Source organism: Falco cherrug, chromosome 6, assembly GCF_023634085.1.
Source record: "Falco cherrug isolate bFalChe1 chromosome 6, bFalChe1.pri, whole genome shotgun sequence".
NCBI lineage: Eukaryota > Metazoa > Chordata > Aves > Falconiformes > Falconidae > Falco > Falco cherrug.
The window spans coordinates 91,292,658-91,316,005 of NC_073702.1; the positions used below are offsets into that span (position 1 = coordinate 91,292,658).

General features: G+C 47.3%; 1 protein-coding gene across 1 annotated transcript in view; it reads left to right on the top strand.

Annotated features, from left to right (window-relative positions):
- The window catches only part of ARHGEF33 (Rho guanine nucleotide exchange factor 33), a 19,895-nt gene extending 2,887 nt beyond the window's left edge, over positions 1-17,008 (top strand). Inside the window, exons 4-14 of the mRNA XM_055714923.1 lie at positions 876-1,018; positions 2,361-2,420; positions 3,627-3,842; positions 4,485-4,614; positions 5,942-6,074; positions 6,886-6,969; positions 7,854-7,937; positions 8,747-8,895; positions 9,755-9,940; positions 11,636-12,389; positions 14,157-17,008. Coding sequence (XP_055570898.1) covers positions 876-1,018; positions 2,361-2,420; positions 3,627-3,842; positions 4,485-4,614; positions 5,942-6,074; positions 6,886-6,969; positions 7,854-7,937; positions 8,747-8,895; positions 9,755-9,940; positions 11,636-12,389; positions 14,157-14,294 — 2,077 coding nt within the window. The 3' untranslated portion in view covers positions 14,295-17,008. The remainder of the gene's footprint in view (positions 1-875; positions 1,019-2,360; positions 2,421-3,626; positions 3,843-4,484; positions 4,615-5,941; positions 6,075-6,885; positions 6,970-7,853; positions 7,938-8,746; positions 8,896-9,754; positions 9,941-11,635; positions 12,390-14,156) is intronic.
- The last annotated feature ends 6,340 nt before the right edge of the window (positions 17,009-23,348 follow it).

Here is a 23,348-nt window from a genome sequence, read left to right on the forward strand (position 1 = left end):
GGTATCCATTTTGTTCCTTTCCTTAATAGCTTAATTTCTTAATCTTTTCCTGGCTGGACATGTATACCAACCCTGATTTTAACTGGAAACTCCAGCCTTCAGTTCACCCCAGGCTTTTAGACACATACCCCATGGAGCAAACAGCAGAAAACCACCACCACCTCACTGGGATTCCAACCACAAAATAACCTCAGCAGCTCTCAGGGGAACCAGGGCCTGGTGAAACACACAGACCTGCTAGAGACATGTTGGGGCAGCAATATCATTGAAAGCCAAGAGCCTTCACCGTCACAAGCTATTGCTAAGCCACCCCCATCCAGACAACAGCACTGCAGTTTCCCCTTCCAAGCGTGCAGGGACTCAGTGGGCTCCCGACAGTGCAGTCATGCTCTGCTTTCCTGTCACCAGCCTTTTCTTCTCTGAGCAGGGTTATGCAGAAGCATGTTTGCACACTGCTGGGTCCCACTGTTGCTGTGATGAAGCAGATGGCTCATCCACCTTGGCCCTGATTAGCCTCCTTCGGAAAACAAGAGTTTTGATGATGGGCGTACAGCTGCCTTGATGCAAACACTTTGCAAATCCAGGCTAGCATGTTAGCTAATGAAGCCATTTAATTAGATGAAATATACTCTTCAAAAGAACAGATCTGAAATAACCTTCTCCTTTAGCCAGTGGAAATTACTTCCAGAACGTTGTTCTTGAACTGCATCAAAGCCAACTCCATCAAAGTCAGCTCCTTTCCTGGTCTGTGCTGGAGTTGTCCCACTTGTGACGCTATGCTTGTACTTGTACTGGTGTCTGTCGCAGCTGTAGTGTAGGAGCTTCACCTGTAGCATTCATACTTTCCAACTGCCTTACTCTTTGTATTTGTACAGAAGAGCACAGAAGGATGACCATGGGTCACAGACAGTGCCTACACCTCTCCAGGGCAGCCCATTTCGATCCATTAACCTCCCAGAACCTGTGCTGATCAATGAAGATTTTACAAGTCTTTTACACAACGTGACTTACGAAAAAGGTAGGAAATAGAGCAGGCAAATACAGCATCTTCCTTAGGAAAAAATCCAGGTGGTGGTCACTAGGGTTAAGAGGATACTGAGTTTTCCTCAGGTGCCAGCAGCACAGAAAGAGAATGGGGGTGCCTTCCGTGGCGGCACTGCTCCTGGGTCCAAGCAGGCATGTGCTTCAGCCTAGTCTCATGACAGCAACCTCAGTGCTGGCCCGGATTCAGGAGATGCTGCTCTGTGAACACTGTCCCAGAAGCCATTGCTTGCTTCCACCAAGGAAAGGGAAGCAGGCTAGATCATCTTCCCTGTAATGCTAGTGGTGCAGACACAGAGCCTGGCAGGAGCCCCTGATAAAAATACTGCAACCTGTGTATTTGTTTTCATGTAAGGGAGCAGGGCACAGAAAGGAGGATCACTGGGACTGGGCTAACAGAGAACAACTGGTGTCATTAAAGGGGCCATACCCGTGGTTCATTTGACAAGGGGACATGGGAGCTGGTACCTACGCACAGTAGGCTACTGGGGTCACCGCTCCTTGCATATACATATGGCTAGGAGAATCACCACCCCTTGCTAGCTGCGGATGCTGCTGACCCATGGTGTTAGGGTTACCCCTTGACCAGGAAAACACTGCCAACTGCCAAACACTTGTGAAGGCTGGAATCAAAGAAAAGGTGATGGACCAGAGCCTGTTTTTCTGTAATTAACTTTGGGGATCTAAACTGGTCTATCACTCTCTTGCTGTTCAGACAGGAAGATGCTAAAACCATATACATTTAAAATGTCAACAAAGGCAGAGACTGGATGAAAACCATGTGCTGTTTTCTACTCTGTTCTGCTCAGAATCTGGCCAGTCATGCCCCCTCTGCCCTACTCCGAGGTGGTGTGTTAGCCCTCTCCCTCACATCCCTCTTGCACATCCGCCTCACCCACTTATCTCACTCCCCCTTTCTTTCCAGTCATCTCACCTTTCCACTCTTCAATAAGCTCCTTTCCACCCAAAATGGCAGTGTCAGGCCTCCATCCTCTTGCTCTGCCTGCTGGGTGCCTTCTACCCAATGTGCACCTACTGAGCAAGGGCAAGTCAAGACTGTTCATGTTCCTCTGCAGTCATACAGCACCAAGCACAACAGGGAACTCCCCTCACTAGCCTGCCTGCAGGTGCTACTGCGACAAAGACTACAACAAGAGCCACAACAGTAAAGATCCTCCTTAGTGGAAGATCTAACAGGGGTGTTTCCATAGCAAAAATGTGAAAGACTTGAGGATCTAACCATAGTGACTGGGCTGGGCAGGAGGAATCCTGCTGTACAGCTGTCTCTTCTTGTAAAGTTTCCCTTTGTTCTTCAACAGTGTCTGACACCAGGATCATGCCAATGGGAGAAGGAAGTGTGAAAGTCATAGCAGGTCAAGGTAGGAAAATATCAAACTGTCAAAAAAAGAGTAGGATAATGACTCAAGAGTGTTTGCTTGCTTTACTGCACTTAAGGAATGCTTTCAAGGAACGCATTCCACAGGAATGTCTAACACTTCGCCTTGTACCTCCATTTTCATACTTGGCGTTGAGATATGAGGGCAAACCTGCATCCCTGAAGTGCCAAATACCTGACAGACAACGCAAAGGATTGCTATTTGGCAGGGAAAGCCTTCCTGCTGCTCTTTTGGCAGGTTCCAAGTGCCTTTGCAGAAAGGAAGAATTGAGGCTTACTGATGTGGCAAAGAATGATGAAAGTGCCATTTTGCCAGTGGGGAAGAGATGGTCTTTGCAGTGACTACACACCAGTAGAGCTGCTGCACTGTTTATTCACCCACCTGTAGACATGTCTGAATACTAACAGCGGAGTTTTTCTGGAATAAAAACTATTGGCCAGAAGTAACAGAAGGGTATAGTAAGGGGAGACCAAGGATCCTGGCCAGCAAAAGGACACATAAGAACAACAATTAGATGTTTGCACTGCTCACTAGAAGCACTCACTGTTCTGGATGGCTCTTTTGCTTGACTCCACTTGAAAGAGAGAGAACAAAAGCTAAGGAAAATTGTTCACTGCAACCCAAATTCAAAGTATTTGCATTAAAGCAATTCTAGCCCAATGGTTCTATGTACCTGCACCCTCTCCTACCTTCTCTGTGATTTAATAGCCTCAGACTATCAGTCCTGCTGCTGCTGTATAATCACATCACTCTAACAAAAATTTTAAGAGCCATGACAATTTACATCCATCGAAAATGGCATTTACATCCAAATTATAATACTTTGTTTCTACAGTACCTGCCAATAAGCACCATACTACCAAGTCCTGAAGTGTCCCAAAACCCTGAAGTGCAACCATACTTGGAATATATGGGTTTTTTTCTTTACCAACATGTGTCTAATTTTTGACCTTATTTGGCCTGCAAATAGATGCTGGAAGAGTGCAAACCTTGCTCTGCTGAAGTGCTCGCCCAACTGCATTTCATTTTGTAAAATAATGCTACAAGGCTACAGCCTTTGCGAAGCACAGAGAATGCTTCAAGCTCTCCTTCCGGTACTTCAAACAGACAATAATGCAGGTTAGCTGCCTGCTGTAGCATACCTGTCAACTGAGATGTCAGGATCCATACAGCTGTTTGTCATTGCAGGAGCAACCATAGAGACAGATGACAGCCTCAAGCCTTCCTTGACAACAGAGGGGCAGTCGAAAGTGCATCTGCCGTCAACAGTGTGGAAGCAGCCCAAGGACACCAAGGACTGGGGAGATGAATACATTTCCAAAGAGCAACCAGAGAGAGGGAAAGACATGGGTCAAAGCAGATACAGCTCAGCAGACAACATCATATGTGAACCATCTTTGGCTGGTAAGGACAGAATGGAAAACTGTGGCTACAGAGGCTCAAAGCTGTATTCATATCCAGTGTGAGCTGGTTGGTAATCAGCTTCTACAGAAGGAGGCAAACAAGCCAGTTTCTTCTGCTAGGGGGGGAATGTCTCAGGGCCTCAGTCTCCAAGACTTCTGGCCTCTGTATTTGCTGGTCTGTGCCACTGACAGAATTGCTCTGCACCCAGGACACCCATTCTCCTTTCCAAGACCTGGCAGATTCAGAGTACTGACAGGACTGTGACAGTGTAGTTGCTTAAGCAGGTGATAAATACAACTTTCTATTCTGCAGGAAACTGGATGTGAATCCCTGGTATGAGTTGTTTTGCCTTTGATTGCTTGCGTTGTTATTCTTAGGAAAAGAGTGGTATTCATAAAGGAAAACACATTTAACTTTGGAGCTTTCTTAGCAAACTGTGGTTCCAGTCATGTTTGGGGCATGCTGTAGCATCAGGCTAGAATTTTATATTTTGGGGAAAGCAGACACGCAAAGACAAGACATTGGTGTCACTTTTTGACAGCTTCTCCTTTCATGGTTTAATGTCAGATCACCAGTCTAACATGAGGCTGTCCTTGAGGTCAGCATTTCCTTATTTTAAACATAACCATTATCTTCTGGAAGCGAAAAGGCAGAACATCGCTTTGGAGCTGCTGGAGTCAGAAAGGAAGTATGTCATCAACCTTTCCCTAATCCTGAAGATCAAGGCCACGCTGCAAGGGCCAGATGTGAAAAGGAGTACCAAAGAGAGAAGGTATTTGATTTAGTGTGCTCTCTCTTCAGGGGAGTTTTCTTCAGTCAATGTTCTTTCTGCATCATCCTCTCTCCCACTTTTCTTTCATGCACAGAGATATCTTGGAACAATTACAGCTTATTTCTAGTTGAAAATTGGAGGCACTGGGAAGGTTTCTGCAGTGATTAAAGACTTTTCTGCCTGTTCTTGCACCCCGTCCACATTGCATCCCACAGCATTTCACTACTACTTCATTTCAGTCTCCTTCCGAGTCCCATCAGTCTCCTATTCTTCTTTTGCGCGCCTCCTGCCTGTATGGGAACAAAGCTCTGTGCATTCACTGCCTGCTTCTCCCAGTCCACAGCTCCAGTCTAGGAGCTGCTGTGGGCATAAGCCCCTGGCCAGTGGCCGCTATCCATCAGGTATCAATCTATACACACACACGCATTTAGCACAGACACAAGACCAGTGGGACTGACCCAGCTCAGCAGTTCAACCCAGCTCTTTGCAGAGGCCATCCTCTATGGCAGCCGACTCGGCTCCCAGGATGGGATAGCTCCTACAGCTCTCCCCGTTCACTCAGCTTTGGCCTGGGAGTTCCCAGCCCCTAAGCACATCTGGGAAGCCCAGTCCTTGCTAGCTCTCTTCTTTGGCTCTTTGCATTGTCCCTGTGAGCCCCACATCCAAGGAGTCATTTGACAGAAATTCACTGTAGGATATGCGGTACACGGGTTGATGTGGACTCATTTAAGCAGTTGCACCACACACCCAGTTCAATGGGAAGCATGATAGTCCGAAGTGAGCTTTTATGTTTACTCTTTTTCCCTGGCGTCTTTCTATATGGCAAAATATTTCAATATTTGACATCTTCATTCTGATTCTGGATGAAAGCAGCATGAAATGACAGAAAGCACATGTTGACCAGCCCCATATCAAGGCACTGGCTTGTTGAAGCACCTCACAAATCAGACAACACACAAAGCTGAGGAGCTCTCCTCCAAGCACTCTATGGGATGGCTCAGGGCCACAGCCCTTCTTCATTAGCCACACCAGCATTGCCTTGGGCTTTTTAATTCTGCAAATTCTGGCCAGCTACACAATGCACTGGAGGGTTAGGCCAAGAAACCTTCAAAACACTGTAATAATAGCCTACTGGAAAGGGTACCTGCATGTACACAGCAGCCAAAACAGGGCCTCCTGGTGCAGCCAGGACTCCAACAAAAGTGGTTAATAATACCTGTGTTTAAAGCAAGCCTGTGCTGACCGCCCACGAATGCACGCTTCAGCAGTAAACACTTAGGGCTGAGCTTCTGCTCTGCATAACCAGTCTGATATCATCTGCCTTCAGTTTCTTCCCCAACTCTTTGCGGTACCTGGTCCAGCAGCATGTCGATTTACTTCACGCTCTGCAGGAGCGAGTCCTGAGCTGGCCACGACAAGGGATCCTGGGAGACATCTTCCTGAAGTTAACAAACGATGAGGTATGTTACAGACCTCTCTGGACTCTTCTTCTGCTATGACTCGTGACTTCAGTGCCGCTGGCCCACAGGTGGGCCAAGTCACCTTGCAGCAGAGGGGCTGTGCTGTGAAGCTGTGCCTAGTAAGGCCTTTCAGCCAGCCTCCTTTGAGCAGGGTCCCAGCGCACGGGAGCCCCTTTGTTACAGCACCTGGCTGGTCAGGGAGCCCAGGTGCCAGACCTCCCTCGGGGCATGCAGCCACAGAGCACAGCCCTCCAACAAATGCATGAGCCCTGGACTCGGTTGCAGGAGCATGAGCCTTGACAGCTTGGGTGTCTGTAGTCACAGTGAGGGTGTGAAAAGAGCTCCCCCCAATACACCTTGCTCAGAGTTTTGACAAGCGGGTGGGCAGGTCCCTTGGCCTATATGGTTTGTAGCCCCAAGTAAAGCAGCACCTGCTTCTCAGGGAGAAGGTGTGCCCAACCCACAGGCAAGCAACGGGACCTCTCCTAGAAGGATGTGTAAAAGCTCATCTGGTGCTTTATAAATTTTAAGAGTCTTAAATAATAAAAGCCTCTTCCTCCCCAGTCTCTCTACCTCTCCCATGTGCTATAAAGCTTTATACACTGTGCTCAGCAGCTGAACACATTTTATTAAACGGCCTTTCTTGAGAAGTCCCAAGCCCTGAAAGCTTCACACAGTTAGCAGCTCTGCCGCACTGACGAGCTCCCAGGGTGTGTGTGGGGGAAAATCAAGAGTTTCTCATTCTGGCTGGCTCTATGACTAAAAAACTCTTTTTAAGTTTCTTCATTATTTTCTCCTTTCCTTTTGTAAGAATAATTTTCTGGACTACTACGTTGCTTACCTGAGGGACCTGCCCGAATGCATCTCTCTGATCCATGTGGTGATCCTGAAGGAGGTAAACTTCCTGGCTGCTCCACAGACACATAATGGCAACATGCAAGCCCAGAGCTCTTCCTGTTACGCTGCCCACTGCAGGACTCTCCTGCCAACCCACCTGTTCTGTTACCAAATGCCAGTTTCCCGAAGGTTGCCATGGCATACACCTACAAAAAGGCAGCTTTAAAGTTTTTGTCACTCTGTGTAACCAAAGCTGTATTTCTGCTGTGACATGAAATAAATTCTCAGACCAAACCTTCCAGAAAGCTTGCCTATGCACATGCTAGCCAAACCTGTCCCAGGCAGACGGTGTCTCCTGTAAAACGGAGGACTCATCCAACCAAAACCCCACTCTTGGTTTCTCTAAGTGCTTTAGAGACAAAACAGTCTCTAGTGTTCAGCTTCAGGTATTTGGTCTCACACCCTTGATTCCTGGTTTAAACCAAGCAAGTTAAATATAAAGGTAGTTTTAAAGTCTAATAACTAAATCACACTAGCTCACTTCCAAGATGTCTTAATTGAGAAGTCGATCTTGTTTTGTTCAATTCATTTGAGCCTAAACTAAGAACTTCATTTTGAACAATAGCGTCTACCTGAGGTTTCAATGAAACTTAACTAGTGCACTTTAAACATACACCCCCTACTCAATTAGGCTGAGTGTCCCTCATAGATGATCCCCAACCTAAGAAATTTCATCTTTAGGACTAGTATTACTGGTGGAAGGAGTTGCAGATACCCCTTTCCAGAAGCAAGATGAAGACCAGTGTACTGTCACCACAACTGGTGTGCTCCTGTGAACTGCTGTAACTGCTTACAGCACAACTACTTGGTAAATCCCAAAACCACTTGGAAGCAGATTTGTTTTATGGGTGGGAAAGACTGAACTTGCTTTCTCTATTTCAGGTAGAAGAAGAAATCAAGTCTGATCTCTACATTCTGTTCTTCCATATAGTCCAGCGAATCCCTGAATACCTTATTCATCTACAGGTAGGGCCCCAGAATCGAAACTGTTTTGTTGAGCTCTTATCACATGTGACTTTTAACTGAGAGCTTGTATTCAGGCATGTACAGGTATAGGGCTTCTGGCTAAACCAGCAGGCTCTGAAAAAACAAACAAACCACTTCTGAAAGGGAAAGCCAGCTGAGAACGGCTTAATTTTCACAATTTTCACCTGAAGCTTGCTTCTATTTGCCCGTTTCTCCATTTGTTCTGACAGAACCAGCTTCTGTGCCCCGGGAAGCTGAAGGATCTGCTGCCTGCTGCTGCTCTGGGAGAACAGGAGGCCAGAGATGGGGCACATCTACTGTGAGCTCCAACCTAACTCCTGTAACAGAGCTGGCCTCTTTGCTGAGTGGTCCACATGCCTGTCAGATGAGAAACAGAGGGCTAGAGGCTCCTAGGGCCCAACAACCTTTCCTACAGAGAGCTTGCTGATAAAAAGTTCTGGTTCACCGGAGTGTTATCTGAATTGTACCAAAACATTTCAGACAAGGCAAATGACACAGAAAGCAAGCCCTATAAAACCCAAAAGATCAGTTTATTTATCCAATGCTAAACTCAACCAGTGCATCACCTGCACGCTCCATGATTACAATTACAGTGGTTACTTGTGTATTTGCACTGGAGTAGTAGGAGGCAGGCCCCATCCCAGCCCCTCAGAAACTGGTGCTGCTAAGAGCTCCCACAGGGCAGTGCTACGGGCACTCCAGCACACTAATCCATGGTCCTGATAGCGGCTTCTCCTAAGCAAGGCTTAGGACAACCTCCAAACAGCCTGTTCTCCTCTGTGCCCCAGAATGTCCTGAAGTTCACGGAGCAAGAGCATCCTGACTATTACCTGCTGCTGGTGTGTGTGCAGCGCCTCCGGGTTTTCATCTCGCACTACAGCCTCCTCTTCCAATGCAATGAGGACCTGCTTATACAGAAGAGGAAAAAGCTGAAGAAGTAAGCACAACATCAGTTCTCATTCTCTCCATCACCAGGGAAAGGGAGGTGCAGGGAAAGCCTGGAAACAGGGGGATGTACATCCAGGCAAGATCAACAGGCACACTGTTCTGTTGAAATAAAACAAATCCCTTCGCATATGAACGCTGGAGAACGCTCACTATTGGCATGTGTCCTCCAAACAGAGGTCAGATTTGGGGTGGGCCCTTCTTCTAACTCTGAGAGTGAATGGAAAGTCAGCTTAATCCTTCTAAACATAGCAACCACATGTTTTAGGGGAACATTTGATTCCTTAAGCTGATGGCAGTCACTCCCCAAAAGGGAGAATCCATGGGGACTTAGCTCAGGGCCCTGGTGAACACCAAGACTGTTGCCTGAAGCCCTCACAGACTAAGACTGAGAAAGAACAGTATTACTGGGGGAGTGGGGTGGGAGAAACAAAAGCTCCCATAACCTGTTTGAGATGAATTATGATAGAAACGACCCTGAACATAGATTCTCAAGTTGTGGTTCAGAGGAGTTCCTTTGAAATCAAGACTTTTTACTAAAATTAACAGCTGGTTGCTTTTGCTCCTTGTGATGATTCGCTGGGGGAACAGGACAAGATCAAACTTCAAGTGAAGCTTCTAAGTATCAAGGGTGGTAAAGGGCTGGAGCAGACTGCTGGGGGGGGGGGGCTGCTGTCAGGAAAGCCATTAAGAACAGGACAGAAAGCAGGCTGCCCTGCTGACTGGGACAGACTGGGTGAAACGGGTCCTTCCTTGGGGCAGGAAGTGGTGAATGGGAATACTAAGGTCCCTCCCAGCCCTGTTTTCTGTGGTTCTACATGCTTGTGCTCATTGCCTGCCTTATTTCTTAGCACGACGATGGATTTCTCCTCCCTCAGGTCATCCCTGGTGAAGCTGTACAAAGGTCTCACCTCCCAGTGTACGAGCCAAGATGTTTCTCCGACACCCAGCGCAACATCTATCCGGGACAGCGGGATCCACTCCGAAGAGACAATACAGTCATTCCCACCAGCACCTTCCTCTGGCACGACAACCCCGTAAGCCTATTGTCTTAGCAGGCGGCTTTCAAAGTAGCTTGAAAACTCTTTCCTCACCCATACTATGCCAGTGACACCAGGCAATTACAGATTGCCATTTCCAAGACTACCCTCCCTGTCTGTGCATAGAGAGATGAAGAGCTGGCTCCTTCCTGCTATCCACTACTGTGCAGCCTACAGGCAGGAAACATTTCAGAGCTCTACCCAGGGCTGTTACTGCTCTTGCTAGCTGTCTTAACCATATACCAGGGAGGACATGTATTTGTGTAGGCCTGGCAGTAGTGTGCACAGTAACACTCTGCATTATTCACTGTCAGCATTACAAGAGCTAGGAAACATGACCAAGGTCTCAGACTAGCAATAAAAGTACTCTTCCAGACAGCATGTCATTGGATAATGGGAACCACTATCACAAGATGCAAGTACAAACGGGTTCAAAAAGGCACAAGACTAACTCAAGAAAGACAGGGCTACTGGTAGCACACGGCAATCTGGCCATTTCTAGCCCACTGATAGGTGCCAGCTGAGATCATCATCAAAGGAGCACACTAGACGTGTCTTTTTTCTTAGGTCAGCAATTTGTGGCTGTTGTGCTTCCTTACATCATTTGACACTAACAAGAAGAGCTTGGCTTCATCGTTCTGAGTCCCACCTCAAGTGGCAGGGTCATTAGATCAGTCCCTGGCTGCCTCCTCACCAGACTACCCAAGCCAACCTCCCTCCCCTCACAGATACGATGTTCCAGGCCCCCATTCTGGTAGCCTCAGCTGGTGCCTCCCCAGTTTCCCCACCTTCGTCCTGAACTTAGGAGCCAACATGGGTCCAGGTGGGGCCTCATCAGCACTGAACAGAAGTGGGGAAAGTAACTCGGCCGGCTTGGCTGGCTATGCAGCTCTTAATACAGCTCAGGTCAGGGTTTGCCCTGTCTGCCATAAAAGCATGCTGTCAGCTTGTCTTTAACCTAGCGCTGGCTATAATCCCAAGTTCATACCAGGGCTGCTGCTCAACCCAAACCTCCCAGCCTGCTCTGATACATGGAGATATCTTGCCTCAGATGCAGAGCTCTGCACATCTTGAACATCACAAGGTTCCTGTTCCCCCACTCCATTCATTATATCCCCAGAAGATGGCAGTGGGACCTTCCTAACTAGTGTTCGTTAATGGAGATGCACACCCTGCACCTAATACCTCATCCAAAGCAGTACTCTCTCCTGACTTACCTGCAACACACAGATGGCAGGAGTACTTGGAGGGCTCCTGCCACTTCTGGGGACAGTCACCCTACCCAAGAGAAGAACCTTATCCACTGGAAAAGACAGTCAGATGACACGGAAGCAAGACACAGCGCCCCTACATTACAGAAAGAGCAGTAAAAATCCAAAATGCAGATGAGCAGGAAAGAGATGGACCAGTTGGCTTCTCATCTCTGTTTCTATTCATTTCATGGCGTAGAGTACAAAAATCAGCCAAAGCTACTAGATAAGTGGTTCTGCCGCTGCTGGCTTGCTCCTCCTAACCCAGCCAGGCAATTAGTAGCAGCTCTGTTACCAAGATAGGAAAATACCTTTTGGCTTTAAAAGCAGGAGAATGGGGCTGGGGGAGTGAGGGGGGAAGTGGGCTTGTCATGTTGTCTCTCAGTCATCCTTTAGTATTCCACTTCCTTCTGTTTTTTTTGTTTTGTCTCTTATTTTTAAGGCATCTGATGCCCCAGATGAAGAAACCCCAGCCAACCGTGATGGAGAACATCCAGGCTGTAAAGTCCCCGGACTGGGAAATGGAAAGTAGAAAACACGAGAGGCCAGAGAACATCCTTGCATCTTCTCAGCTCACAGAGCAGGAACTCAAGGCTCTGACAGCCCCCTTACAATCCATCCCTGAAATGGAGTATGAAGCACCACCAGCTGATGCAGTGGGAAACACTGAGCGAGCCATCAGGACCTCTGTGGAGCTGCTGCAGGATGCAAGGAACTTTGCGCCAAGCTACGAAGAGTTCGACTACCCTGGGGAGGTTTTCACTCTGCCAGGCCCCTATGAAGATGATGCCTTCCAAAATCTTGCTCTCTTTGAGAATTGCTCCCCAGCCTCTTCCGAGTCCAGCTTAGACATTTGCTTCCTTAGGCCTGTTAACTTCACATCAGAACCAGAGAGGACAGATCATGCCTTACAGCCACTGCCTAAGAGCTGCACTCCCGTAAGCAGCAGTACTTACAAGCGTGAGATGTTCCACAGCAAAGGCAAGCAGCTGAGCAGGTCTCTGAAGGAGCTGCCAAGGAGCGCTGAGGGTGTGAGCACCAGACTCTACAGCACACGGAGCAGCAGTGGGAGCCGGCTGCAGCAGAAGCAGGAGAGGAATGTCCAGCCTCACATGATCTCAGCCTCATCTCGAAGCTCCCAAAGGGGCTACTTCCCCCCACAGAGAGGAGCGGGTGAAAAACAGAGCTTTTTGGAAGTAAGGAGGCTTAAATAGAAGGAGGAAAAAAAAATAAATAATGGCACATGGTGGTGCAGAAGCAGCAGCAGGAGAAACATCTGAGATACAGTTAGGGTAGAACATGCCAAAATAGCTTCCAAGTCCACACGCTCAAAGTCCTCATCTGCATGTACATGCCCAAGGGCGGGATAAGACAGCTTCTTTTCACAGACATCTTCCCTGGGGACAAGCATGGGCTTGAGGCACGCGGCTGGCTGAGTGACAGCTAGAACACCCTTGCGACAAGCTAGCTTCTCCTGTGTCTCTAGCTGTCACCAGGCTTCCTCCACAAGTAAATGTATCTGATCAGGGTCACCAAGTATGTGCAAAGCTGTTCAAAATTAGTGCTACGGGGCAGTACCCAGTTAGAAAGGTGCCTTTCCACCTGCTGTGAGGAGTGCTGCATTAAAAAAAGCAATGGCTTTAGTGTCAGGTCCTCAGCCAGTGTAAACCAGCATGGCTTGGCCAAACTCGGCCCATTTACACCAGCAAAGATCTGGTCCATGGGCTTTGTTTCACCCGTGTTTGTTGCACGGATTGCAGACCCGTGCTAAAGTCTGTGTGAAAACAGAGCCCAGCAACTGTGGCCCCTCAGACAGGCACTGGCATGGCAGGTGGCACTCGAGCCCGTCAGGGACACCCGGTCTTGCAGGAACAATGTTTCCGCCGTCTGCAGTGCCTGTTCAGCAGGCTGTGAGCTCTCACAGTCAGGGGGAAGCTGCCCTTCACACCTCCTGGAGAAGAGGCCGAGGGTGCTGCGAGTGTTTAGCTAGTTTTCTCAGCGCTGTGTGGAGAAACACCCTCCTGTGAAAATGAGGCAAGATACGTATGAGGCTGTAGATGCAGATGATGATGGGAGGAAGGTTCCAACAGCCTGACTGAAAAGGCAGCACAGAAACATCAAAAGAAAAGAGGAAAAAGTCTCGTGAGTGAAGGAGGTGGTGCACAGCTGAGCAGGGGAGATGAGGCAGAGGGAGAAGAGCCATGGGGCCACAACCACCCCTGAAACAGGAGCCTGTGAGCTCTCTGGCTCTCACCTGCACAGAGCTCTGGCCACAGCAGGGTGCAGATGTGGAGCTAGTCCAGAACAGCAAGACACGTTCTCCCTCACGGAGCAAAGCAGACCACGGTGGCACTGGTGGGCAGAACTGGCAAAAAGGGACTTGTCCAGAGCCTTGCTGAGAGGAACTCGGCGCTCTCCAGAAAGGGGGAGAAACCTTTTAGCAGCACATTTACCACAAGGTGTGTGTCCTAATGAAGCATTCTGCCCCACAGATATAAAACCAGGCAGCAGCAGAGCCAACAGAAGAGTCTTTCACACCGTATCAGCTCAAAAAGCCCGAAGCCTCCCTGCCCTAGGGGTAAACAGAGCTCTTGAGCAAGGCCAGGGTGGGAAGCTCCTTCAGCTGCCCATGCTGGCTTGCTCCCTCGTTGGCAAAACGGGCTAGGTAAGCTCCCCCTAAACAAAAAGCTTAGTAAGGAAGGCTCCAGTTCCCTCTAAAAATGCTTATCCTTGCACTCCTCTGCCACTGCCTCAGCCTCAGAGCCAGCAACAAGCTCTCTGCAGAGGTGCCAGTGCTGCTGAGGCCCAAGTGACCTCCTGTCTCCCAGCTTTGCCAGCATCTTCTCACTCACCAGGTCCCTCCTAGCACAGAGAGAGAGAGAGAGAGAGGGAGAGAGAGAGAGAGAGGAGGGGACAAGGATGGGAGGTTGCAAATGCTGGTTAAATTGTCTTTTCCCTTTTAGGAGCTCCATGCAGAAGACAACACCAGGTTCTGCCAGAAGGATGACAATGAGCAAACATCCTTCAGCGACCACAACCCACGGCACGAGCCCAAGGGGGGTTTCCGGAGCTCCTTCCGCAAGCTCTTCAAAAAGAAATAAGCAGCCCCAAGAAAGGCAGGCCACAGCCAAAGCGCAACAGTGCTTCCCCAGGTCCCCGAGGGTGGAGGCAGGCAGCAAGGCCCCAAGATCCCCCCAACACAGTAGGTGGAGGGGTGGGGGAGAGGAGACTGTCACAACTGCCTTACAAATGTGTCCTGTTCTTCCCAGCACACGGCAGGGCCAGGCTATGGGTGGAAGTGGAGCTCAGCCAGCAGGTCCAATAAGCACAGGAACTTGCTAGTTTTCACTCCTGCCTGACTTCACTTTCCTTAGAGTTTTGGAAAGCTTTGGCCAAATCCCACTACCTTCTCCTCCCCCTCATCCCCCAACACTGCCTGACTCGCCATACATCTTTGCTCTTCCAAATTCAAGCCAGGTCTAATTTGGGCTTACCCACAACAGAAGGGTTACCTTTGCAGCCTTGGCATCCTGGCCAGAAGTCTGAAATGCCCCTTTCCTCCACTTTCAAAAAAAACCCCAAACCAACCCCAACAGAACACCTCACAAACCAAGCCAAACGACCAACCCTGCCCCCCTCCCCTCAACCCAACAACCCCAAACCAAAACAAAAAAATCCTTAAACCCAAAACCCCCAACCAAGACCCTCCACCGTCCTCCATCAATGAGGTCTTCCAGGAAGCCAGCTCACATTACCCTGCTGGTTTGAGAAGGTCTGATAAGCATCAGCTGTAATACCTGGGCTTCGTGCTGCTTAATCAGCAGCATCCTTTCTTTTGGCCTTCCACCACTCCCAAAAATCGTCCTTCACCTTTTATGTGGCATGCTGTTTCTTGAATTGCCTCCTGCTGTATGAACCTCTGCTCCTGCTGTCCAAATTGCCTGTGCCTCTGGGCAGGTGATGCAGGTTGAGCCCAGGTCCTGCCAGGAGAGACGACGACTCTTCTCCACCCTATTCCCACCACGGATCCACACAGACGCTGACACACAGTCAACCAGTGTCCTGGCTCCTGGTCTATAACAGACCTGAAATACTCTTTGCTAACTCTCTTTGACCTGACACAAGCCCCATCATGTGCAGCACCGTGCTTTGGAGCAGTCGTTCTAGCCAAAATTGAGGCGCTAGGGCAGGAAAGTCAGTGGTGCCCCATGTCCAAAGTCACAAGCTCTCCTTCTTCTGCAAGGATACTCTTCCTCCCACAAGGCCACAACACGCCACCCTCCTCACATCTTGACATGACAAACCCTCAGTAATGCTGTTCTCCACAGAATACTTTAGCTTTTGTTAAAAAGGAAGTATGGAGAGAAACAGCCCTCTGGTGTCACACCCCCGCAGCCAGGGCACTGTTGGTGCAAGGCTGTGGCGTTAGCTGAAGTTGGGGCATGCTAAGGGCAGTTTCAAGAGGAAATGTGGTTTTATCGCTTTATTTTGGCAGGGTTGGGACACTGATCTGTCAAAGAACAGATCCACCTGAAGAGGTTCTGAACCGCCTCCTCGGGGCCAACAGCAACACCACAGGAGAAATACACAGGGCTGTGAGATTAGGGGCTTGGGACTAACACCAGCGTGACTGAACCCGGTGCCAAGAGAAGAGCAACCACCGTGCTGCACAGCTCTCCTGGCAGTGGCTACGGTGCAGGGAGGGCCTGGAGCAATGTCCTTGGCTGTGGCGGCTCACACCCACTGCAGACGCTGGGCCTACAGCTCTCCCATAGTGTTGACTGACCTGCATCTACCATCTGCTTTTGCTCCTCTGGTGGAGGTGAAGAGGTGTGTGTGTGTGAAAAGGGTTATCCACCCAAGACAGGCAAAATCCATCCTTTATCTCAACCAACGTTTTCCCAGCATTTCAAGAAAGTGACCAAGCAAAGCCCCATTTTATTTAGCTGATGCCTGCCTGACAAATTTTACTGGACCCAGAACAGTTCCCCAAAATCCACTTCTCCTTACAGAGAGAAAAAAACCATCACCCATCCATCCACCCACCCACCCCTACCCCCCAGCTTCTGGAAACCATTCTGGGAAGATTTTTTTTTTTTCCCCCCAGCTTTTTAATGACAAAAAACCCCCCTTCCGTCTCTTTCCCGCTTCCCCACATCCTCATCAAATTGGCAGTTCCCTGGCCCTTCCCAGTCAGGACTGCTCCATGCTGACCAGCCACTGCAGCCAAGACACTTCCTAGGACTTCACAGCTTTCAGACAGTGCAGGGCCAGGACAGAAACACACAAGAAGAGCCAGATACTTGTAACTGAAGCATCAGCAAAGCCTGTTTGTTCTGCAAAAGAATCAGCCATAGACAGACTTATTTGTCCATGGAACCAGTTATACCAACACGGCTAAGTTTCCACTGTAAAGCACTGATGCTGTCAAGGGCTCTCATGCTTGTGCCTTTGTTCTCACATGTAACACCACTTCTGTCCTTCATACAACAAACTTGGTCCTCACACTTGCCAGGACAGAAACAGGACAAAGGGGAAAACCTACCTGCTAACTTCTTCTAGGTGAGGAAATCCTTCTGAAGTGGCAGACTCTCGCTTGTAAAATGCACGTGGATTTTAGCTTCTGTTTTAGTAATTTAAGGGATGGTCAGAATTGATGGTTATTTCTTTCTGATCCTGTATGAGTTCTTACTTCCAGGCCTGTACTTCCATTTGAGATGTTCTTGTACCTACTTAGAATCTGCAAATGTAAATAAAATGAATGAATGATGCTCAGCACCACACAAAACCACACCTCTTGCAGGATCTGATCCAACTTTACCTTTAGTGTACGTGTGTGCTCTGGATTGTTTTTCTTCCTGTGCCAAATAAATGTTGCTTTTAAATAACACCGTTGCCTCTTTTGCAGTGAATCAGCCATTAAGATCACATCCTTTAATAGAAGACACATATTTCTCAGGTCCCCTTCTGAGGCAACGTTACTTACAAAATCCTGTTCCCCTGCACACACAGTCACGGGAGAAGACTGTTTCCATATGCCTGGTTCAAAGACCCAGCACTCACCTGACTCACTCTCTAGGCTTCTGGTCAAGATCTTGCTGTCGGTGCAGCTCACTGTGATGTTTCTTCAGCTCCTTCTTCCATGTCCTTTAGTCCTTCTGCTGCTTCTGTACAGACACATGAGTTTTCACAAAAAAAAAAAAATAATCTCATGAGTCTCCTCCATGGACATACACGCCACTGTGATCCATTGATCACAACTCTGTATGTGATTCATTGATCCAACTCTGTAAGAGATCTTAGTATCTTCCTGTGTATCACAAACACCTGTCACATACCATGTTATTTGAAAATTTAATTCCAGTTCTGACTGCTAACACTCTTACCATTGGCACATTCTCAGCACGTCCAAAACAATGCTGCCACAGAGACAACTCAGCCCGCGGAGCTCACACCTCCCCACGCCACGTGGCACCTGCAAGTGCATGCAGCATTCCTCCCCCTGCTCCGCATCTCCCTGCAGTGCTGCATCACCTGGGGACAACTGTCTCAGAGATTAGACCAGGGATCCTCAAACTCTTTAACCAGGGGGCTGGCGTGGATGAAGTGGCAGGGACTCATCTGTGGCTGCTTGGTTTCCCCCCCCCAACCCCTGGCGGGGGGGCGGGGGGTTCTGTAAATACCAGGGGCCGGACTGAGGACCCTGGGGGGCATATCTGGCCCACAGGCCGTAGTTTGAGGACCCCTGGATTGAGAGTATGCCAGCAGAGTTTTGAATCAACAGCCCAAATGCAGTTTTACTCTTGTGCAAATCTAGTGGGGTGTTTCCTCCTCAGATCCCTTTCCATCATGGATGCAGAAGATGCCCATCAGCTGGCTGCCAGGGAACTGCCAGCACCTGAGGCAGCCCCCAGCAGGACACGCTTCTCCTCATGGCTGTGACTCTTCTAGGTCACCTCTCCATGGCTACACTCTCTGCTTCAGTCAGCCACCCTTGATCCTCCTCAGATTATGGCATTTCCTTGGATTACTTTATGACTTTCAGTGCTGGTCCTCTCACCACTTCATTCCTCTAAACCAGCGTAAATGAGGCTACTTCTAAGTTTGTGTAACTTAAATACTTTCTCCTACTTCTTTCCCCCAGAGCTGCAATGTATTGTGGCTTCCCCTGCAAGTTCTTAGGCTATTCTCACCTCAGAACAAGTCACACACATGTATAAATATGCCTCAGCAAGGGCAAAACCCACTTCCAACAGGGTCCAAGGAATCCAGCTGCTTTTTTCAAAGTCTGCACAAGGCTGTCAGGGCCCCTTGTTCACGCCTAAACAGGAGAGGATGCATGGGGCACACACAGCATTGTCTTTGGCCACTGTTCGGTTTTGTGGGGTGGATTAGATGGAGGAGGTGACCATGAACCTTCAGCAGTTTCTCCTTGCGAGTAGTTTTCATTTATTCACTCTCTTCTTTGAAAGCAGATGTTTGCCTATTGCCAGATGCAAGATATTAAACATGATGTGCCTTTATTTACTGTGACCTGATTCAACAAGGAGATGAAATGCATGATCTTACGTTAAATTACTGACCTACAAATTTCACACAGTAAAATTCAAGAGACAGTATTTACCCATAGATGGCAGCTCCTTTGACACAGTAAGCTGTAACTGAAAGCTGCAGAGCTGGAGCAGCACCTACAGTGAACAATCCTGTGGCAGAGAACAACACAGTTAAAAGATGCTATTTTGTGTGCCCTACTGTATGCACACCTTGCTGACTTGTCGCCTACTCCAAATGGCTCCTCTGCTCACAAGCTACTGCATCTTTTAGTATTTTACTATCCTGAGCAAAATCTATTTCTGTAGAAGACGCATGATTGTCCTTAATATAAAGCAAAGAGTATTTCAGCTTAAGGAAACCAGTCTTGGACTACAAGGACTTTCAGTGTCACTTACATATTCAAAAGTGTACACTCCTGGGATACATAAGGCTTTTTTTTTTTTTAAGAAAAATATTTTTAGAACATTTGTTTTAATGCCGAAAGGTAACAGCCACTATTAAATTTTCATTTAAATGCAATCTGAATACCACTGCAGACACAGCAAATATCACCTACAGACAGGTACACACGTTGTCAGATGTGCCAGCTCAAGTTCAGCGCCTTTTCTTTTTTCTTTTTCAACTGGACTGACACAGCTTTTAACATGTACTCATTCTGGCAAGTAACCATGGCATCAAAGGCAAATGTACACACACACGCACGCCAGAATAAACTTAGAACCTAAAATTTGTTCTTTCACAAACAACAACAAAAAAGGCTTATTCTGAAGTAGATTCTAACAAGTATGTCCAAAGCAATTCCAGAAACATGCCCCTGATCTACCTTTGCCTAACTTATTTTACAAAATATTACAGATGTTCTTTAATAAAAGGCACATTTGGCAGCTACTGAAATTGTCATGCATCTAGCATATGGTTTTTTTGTTTTATTTTTCCCCTTTTAACTTTTCAGCTACGTGGTACAGGATTTCACATTTGCTGGGGGGTGGGTGGCGGGGTGGAGAGAGTGTGAGTGTGTGTGAGAGAGTGAGCGAGAGCGAGTGTGATTTACTCTTTACTTTGTCTGCCCTATAATGCTGCAGCATTGGCAGCAGTTGGCTTCTTAACGCACTATTTTCCACTGAAGGCAAAAGGGAAATTTGCTCTCAGTCGACAGAAAAATGCACGTAACAGTGGGTTTTTTAACAGAAAATAAGACATGGAATTCACAAAGTTAGTTAAAAGGGCTTTTGTTTTTACAACTATATTGGGCCACAGGTTTCTCTCCTTAATGAATAAGAACTAAAAAGGCTTTAGCCCATGCATCATCTAGGTTTTGAAATGACAATCAACGACTAAAAAAAGGGTATTTGGCAGGGGGCGAGGGACAACCCATAAGAATTTGTAAACTTTTTAATATAATCTTAAAATGGTCTTTCTGAACAAGTTCTGAACAAGTTCCTTCCAGCTGGAAAAGGCTGCGAGGAGAAAGTCAAGGAGGGTCTTTTATATACTGCAGCTAATTGCACTGCTCACAGAAGTGAAGCAGTAAGAAACATTTTGTTTAACTTTTGCATAATTTGTAAGACAAACATTCATGAATGAGCTCCTTTCTAGTTGACCTTCAATTGCAGCAATGCTAGAAATACCAGTAGTAGGGGCCACCTCTGTAAAATGCCACACTAGTTTGAGAAGATGGCCACAAACAAGGGAACCGATTCTCATTGTAATACACTGGCTTTGCCACACAGCCGGCCGTGACACACATTTGTTCCAGCACCTCTTCAGTCTGAAAAGAAACTTCCCTGTATGTAACGAAATAAAACCTTCTCCCTAAAGCACAATAATCTACTGCCTTCAGTAGCAGTACTTCCAGTGACATCACCAAGCTCAAGCTGGAACCAGACGCAATTCAACAGAAGGTCCAATTAAGATACACACAATAGAAAAATAATTCATCATCCCACGATGTCAATCTAAACCTTGAAGGATCTAAATCCAGTGCATTAGCATAAGCACACTCTTACTGAGACAGACTTCTCCCTCCCAGATTTAAGAAAGCAGCATATTAGAGAAACAGGTTAGCCTACACCGGAGATGGCTTCTGGAGGATGGGGTACTCAAATGCTTCTGCAGTATAGATCCTGGAGCAGGATAATGGTCTCTGTTAGCACACGGTTGCAGAAAAACATTGCAGGGGCTGCTGAATGTCATGGCCACAGCACGTACCTTGGGGTCACCAGGCAGTACAACAGCTGACTTTCCATACAGCATGCAGAACGGAAGGAAAGGCATGGCAGTTGCAAAATCACAGAATGGTTTGGATTGAAAGGGACTTTTACAGGTCATCTAGTCCACGCTCCCTGCAATGAGCAGGGACGTCTGCAACTAGATCAGGTTGCTCGGAGCCCTGTCCCATCTCACCTTGAATGTTTCCGTGGATGGGGCATCTACAGCCTCTCTGGGCAACCTGTGCCAGTGTTTTACCACCATGTGTGTCTCACCAAAGTGGAGCAGCGGGGCAGAATCACCTCACTTGACCTGCTTACCACGCTTTTTTGATGCAGCCTGGGATACAGTTGGCTTTCTGGGCTCCGAGTGCACATTGCCGGCTCATGTCCAGCTTTTCATCCACCAGTACGTACCCCCGAGTCCTTCTCTACAGGGCTGCCCTCAATCCCTTCATCCTCCAGCTTGTATTGACTGATACCAGGGGTTGCCCTGATCCAGATGTAAGACCTTGCACGTGGAATCCTAGCACTTCCAAATGTCCAGAGGGCTTTTCTGAGCTAACAGAAAGAAAATGAACAAACTCAGGTTATGCTTCACTGTTGCACTAGACTACATAAAGTAGAAACCCTGAGGTGAAACAGCACAAGTTGTTAAGTACCGCACCTATAAAGTTCTGTTGCCCTCTGTAATCCTGTCTACACCGTCTGAAGTTGTTTCGGCTGACTTTTAGCCATACACCAGCATTCTAGAGTAATACAGCAACTCACTTAGCCTCCACACAAGCATGTTTCATTGTCCAGGCCACATCATCATCCCCGGCTACACCAGACCATCCGAGGTCATTTCACCAAGGAGAGAGAAAGCATCACTAGAATTATTTCGTTTTCTATGTGAAAAGTACTAGTACAAACATGGTCCAAATAAGAAGTCATTCCAAATTAAACAACTATTAAAGCAAATAAAGCTGTCATTAGACAAACTAGTGGCTTAGCAGTTGTACTCAAAACTCCTGTCCTAAATGCAAACATTTGATTCCCAACGCTGTCTCTCCTGTGTGCAGCTGAGTCAACACCATGATTTGCGCACTGTATGAGCGACCCAGTCTGCTGGGCTCCAAAGCACTCTTCAGTGAGATTCTTGCATGGTGACCACTATCACCTGCTGTCCCAATACCTCACCAGTTAAGCGCTTCTAACCTCAAAGATGTGAAACCACATTCCCCATTTCACAGGGGGAAACAGAGACCTACTGACATTCAAGAAATCTGTTGATTAGCAGGATCCATGTGAGGTATCTCCTTCTGGCTGAGCAACCCAACTGCTGGATCCTTCCTTCTGCTTGGTCTGACTTGGCTGCAAAATAGCACAGACAAGAGCATACAGAAGAAGAGATACAGATCAGCAAGTCTAAATTTAAGGTGTTTTCCCTGGTAATCCACCACTGAGCTAATAGTTTAGATGACATTGCCAACAGTATGCCCATCACATTGTTTATACCTAAAGAACCAGTAACCTGAACTATGCCTCCTGTAGGGTTTTTGCAAAGCTCCTGTGTAAGATGAGGTCTACACATCTTCACTTTTTCTTCTTTTGCCAGAAAAATGTTTCAAAACAGTGTTGTTGAAAACATCAAGAAGGAATACAACTGAAAAATTTCAATATTTGACAACAATGAAAACCACCATTCTTTTTGATGAAATCAGAACACTTTCTGAAATGTAATCTGAAACGTAACACACCAAAGGATCAGGGGCCACCAATCAATGGCACTGCAGAAAGCATTAAAACAGGTGATTTCCATCGTCATTCGGCTGACTCCATCTCTAATGACACAGCTTTCCAAGACACTGAAACATATTCTTCTTCCAAAGGAGAAACGTGATACAATTTCACTTTGACCCATGAGCCATATTAACTGAAGATGAGATACTTTGTGCTTCATATACATAATGTAGTTGAGATTATAGAGCTTTTCTTCAATGCCTGCCATGCATTACTGTCACAGTATTGTCTAGAGTTGAATAGCAGGTTTATGGATGATCCACATCACGGTACTTATACCAGTACATGTTCTGTCATGTGTATTTTGGACATTAAAAGCCACTGTAAAGATTAATATAAGTTTGAATTTTTCTAACAAGTATCATACAGGAGGTGTGAGAAGTTTTATAATGTATAATAATTAACTTTGAGAGTAACCCAGCTTCTCAAATATTACTAAATTATTACTTTGTAACACATGCCCAAACTGACTTCTCTTAAGACTCTTACTACTAAAATCCGTACACTGAACTAGGAAAAATATGTACCACAACATGTGCTTTTATCCTCTTCAGCGTTTTAACTGAAAAACTGAGTCATACATTTGTCCATGTAATAATTTAACGTATG